At 40.8% G+C, this 3,779-nt stretch overlaps 1 protein-coding gene across 1 annotated transcript; it reads left to right on the top strand.

Annotated features, from left to right (window-relative positions):
- Positions 1-2,311: 2,311 nt before the first annotated feature.
- On the top strand, positions 2,312-3,280 carry LOC112666876 (olfactory receptor-like protein OLF4). The gene has a single exon (XM_025458357.3). It carries the CDS (start codon positions 2,312-2,314, stop codon positions 3,278-3,280), a length of 969 nt encoding a protein of 322 aa, XP_025314142.3.
- The last annotated feature ends 499 nt before the right edge of the window (positions 3,281-3,779 follow it).

The following is a 3,779-nucleotide window of genomic DNA, read 5'->3' on the forward strand; positions in this document are numbered from 1 at the left end:
AAGAAAATACGTCACATAAGACAAGTGAGGAAGGGGCTTGCTTCACCCCACACTGGGCTGAATAAACAGTGATCAGTTAAATAAGTACACACTGGCCACAGCAAAGCAAGTCTTCTCCTCCATGATATTTAAACAGCCCAGCTACTGTTCTACTTTCTCTATTTCTTGTTGTAAAGAGTTGGTTTATACCTTTTGCTCATTTGTCTCTCTGAACATTCCATCTATAACATGTTTCACGCCATGAAAATAAGACTACTGTGGCTTTCACTCCTTTATTATTTTTGCTGGGCATCAAGAGGATCTAAGGAGGTCAGGACTGTCACCAGAACCAAAGACTATTCTTCTTCCTCCTGGTCAGTCTCAGGGGTCACTTACACTATTGGATCTGTCTTCCCTCTCATGTCCATGCCATTTCTCTTTTTTCTCTGTCTTTACTGTGCAAATTGCCCATGTTTCTTTAGATTGATACTAGGCAGAAAATGAGCGTCCCCAATTTTATTTGTCCACAGTAGATTCTGGGTACCACTTCTGCATTTTTAGGGAAAATATAACAAAATTAACAAAATCTGGCAGGATTGATCTGTATCCACTGTTGGCTTACCTATCATAACCAGGGGTGAAAAAGGTATGTTAATTGTAGCCCAGGAGGCCACAGTGGGGGGTCATGGTGTGTGTGTGTGTGTGTGTGTGTGTGTGTGTGTGTGTATGTGTGTGTGTGTGTTGTGAACTGAGGGCAGTCCTCAGAGCAAGGGTACACATATTCACATTTTCAGAGGCCACAACTCAAATCAACAGAAATTACTAATGGGTATGTCCATTTTGATTCACAGGACATATTTATAACAAAATTAAGAAAATCCTGCAAGGGATCCCTGGGTGGCGCAGCGGTTTGGCGCCTGCCTTTGGCCCAGGGCGCGATCCTGGAGACCCGGGATCGAATCCCACATCGGGCTCCCGGTGCATGGAGCCTGCTTCTCCCTCTGCCTGTGTCTCTGCCTCTCTCTCTCTCTCTCTATGTGACTATCATAAATAAATAAAATTAAAAAAAAAAAAAAAGAAAATCCTGCAAAATTAATAAAGTGAGGGACTTCCCTGTGTCTTAAAGTTTCAGTCTTAGTACATGGCTGCCTCCTTCCTCAACACACACTGCCACCACCTTTCATCACACTCCTTCTTGCTTCTTCCCAACACCCTGGCTTTCATTTGATCCTTGGTTTTCCTAATCAAACAGCTTCCCTGGGGAATTGGCCCTGGCTATTGCTTTGATGGATGCACACTTCCTGAGATAAACTCCACTACCCTCCTATCTCCCTCGAGTTCTTGTTCACATGTTATCTCTTTGTAAGTCTTATGTGAACATCCTGTAAAAAAAAAGATAACACCCCATCAACTCTCTCCTTTATACCTGTTTTCCTTGTCTTCAGAGCTCATCTCACCATCTGACATGCTATTTGTTTATTTGTATTTCCTTATATTTTGTCTCCATCATACAATTATAAGGACATTTTTTTTCCTCAGCACTCTATATACATTGTCTATGCAGTGCCTGGAACATGGTCAGTATTCAGTATGTATTCCTTAATGGAATGAAAAATATTCTCAATAAAAACAGAATCTACATTATGCTTGAGGAACAGACAGATGGAAACAGAATTCCTGATGAGAAATGGTGTTAGGGATACCATAATGGGGACAAGACCACACGCATACTTTGAAACTAATTTCCTTTTTTTTTAATTTATTTTTTATTGGTGTTCAATTTACTAACATACAGAATAACCCCCAGTGCCGTCACCCATTCACTCCCACCCCCCGCCCTCCTCCCCTTCTACCACCCCTAGTTCGTTTCCCAGAGTTAGCAGTCTTTACGTTCTGTCTCCCTTTCTGATATTTCCCACACATTTCTTCTCCCTTCCCTTATATTCCCTTTCACTATTATTTATATTCCCCAAATGAATGAGAACATATAATGTTTGTCTTTCTCCGACTGACTTACTTCACTCAGCATAATACCCTCCAGATCCATCCACGTTGAAGCAAATGGTGGGTATTTGTCATTTCTAATAGCTGAGTAATATTCCATTGTATACATAAACATATACATATACATCTTCTTTATCCATTCATCTTTCGTTGGACACTGAGGCTCCTTCCACAGTTTGGCTATCGTGGCCATTGCTGCTATAAACATAATGAAACTAATTTCCTGATTCTAAAATGTAAGCGGTAGCACTGATGCTAGGTTACTAATGCTTGCTTCTGTAAAAATTCATCATTTACTTTTCTATATCCTGGTAGTTACCTTCAACCCATGGAACCAGGGAACCTTACAGGAGATTCAGAGTTTCTTCTTTTGGGATTTTCAGAGGAACTAGAACTACAGCCACTCGTATTTGGGCTTTTTCTCTCCATGTACCTGATCACTGTGTTTGGAAACCTGCTCCTCATCCTGGCTGTCAGCTCTGACTCCCACCTTCACACTCCCATGTACTTCTTCCTCACCAACCTGTCCTTTGTGGACATCTGTTTCACCTCCACCACCGTCCCCAAGATGCTATGGAACATCCAGACTCAGAGCAAAGTCATCACTTATGAAGGCTGTATCAGCCAGATATACTTTTTTATACTCTTTGCAGGATTAGATGTCCTTCTACTGACTGTGATGGCCTATGACAGGTTTGTGGCCATCTGTCACCCTCTGCACTACATGGTCATCATGAATCCACAGCTTTGTGGACAATTGGTTCTGATGTCATGGATTATAAGCATCCTCCATTCCTTGTTAGAAAGCTTAATGGTCTTGCGGCTGTCCTTCTGTACAAAGTTGGAAATCCCTCATTTTTTCTGTGAACTCAATCAGATGATCCAACTTGCCTGTTCTGACACCTTTCTCAATAACATGGTGATGTATTTTGCAGCTGTCTTGTTGGCTGGTGGTCCCTTTGTTGGGATTCTTTTCTCTTACTCTAAGATAGTTTCCTCCATACATAGAATCTCATCAGCTCAGGGCAAGTACAAAGCATTTTCCACCTGTGCATCTCACCTCTCAGTTGTCTCCTTATTTTATTGTACAATCCTAGGAGTGTACCTTAGCTCTGCTGCTACCCAGAGCTCCCACTCAAGTGCAGTGGCCTCAGTGATGTACACAGTGGTCACACCCCTGATGAACCCTTTCATCTACAGCCTGAGGAACAGAGACATAAAGGAGGCTTTGATGAGATTTTCTGGGATGCCAGCTCTAAAAAGGCCAATCGTTCTGGGGCTGAAGAAGTGCCCATGATTGCAAGACCTGAAGCCTGAGCCAAACATTGGATTCTTTGATCAGATTGTGAAAGTGGAGTGCTCTTCTTCTATTTTTTTTCCTGAAATTTCTTTTTTTTTAATTTCAACCTTTTGTACAATATATGTAACTCAATTTATTAAGCATTGTGGTATCTCTGATACAAAAGAGATATTCCCTTTGTCATTCCCTACTCCCTCAATGCTATTCCTAACCTTGGATGTGAAATATTTGGAAATTCTCACTTATTTCAAAGGACTATATGGATCTGCTAAGAATAATTTCTTTTCACATAAAATATATCATAATGAGTATTTTTTGTTCTGTTTGACTGAATACTACTCCTATGGAAAATCTACTCTTGGCAATCACAAGTATTTATATAAGTTTATAACAGAGGAAAATCTGAGACCACTGTGCTTCACTCTGTGATCATTCCTTACCATTACCTTTACCATTATATATATGTATACCATTACCTTAACTGCTCTTTATGAGA

The sequence above is a fragment of the Canis lupus genome, chromosome 20 (genome assembly GCF_003254725.2).
Source record: "Canis lupus dingo isolate Sandy chromosome 20, ASM325472v2, whole genome shotgun sequence".
Classification (NCBI taxonomy): domain Eukaryota; kingdom Metazoa; phylum Chordata; class Mammalia; order Carnivora; family Canidae; genus Canis; species Canis lupus.

Excerpts from the sequence above, each read along its gene's own strand:
- LOC112666876 (XM_025458357.3), top strand. The coding sequence starts at position 2,312 with ATGGAACCAGGGAACCTTACAGGAGATTCAGAGTTTCTTCTTTTGGGA.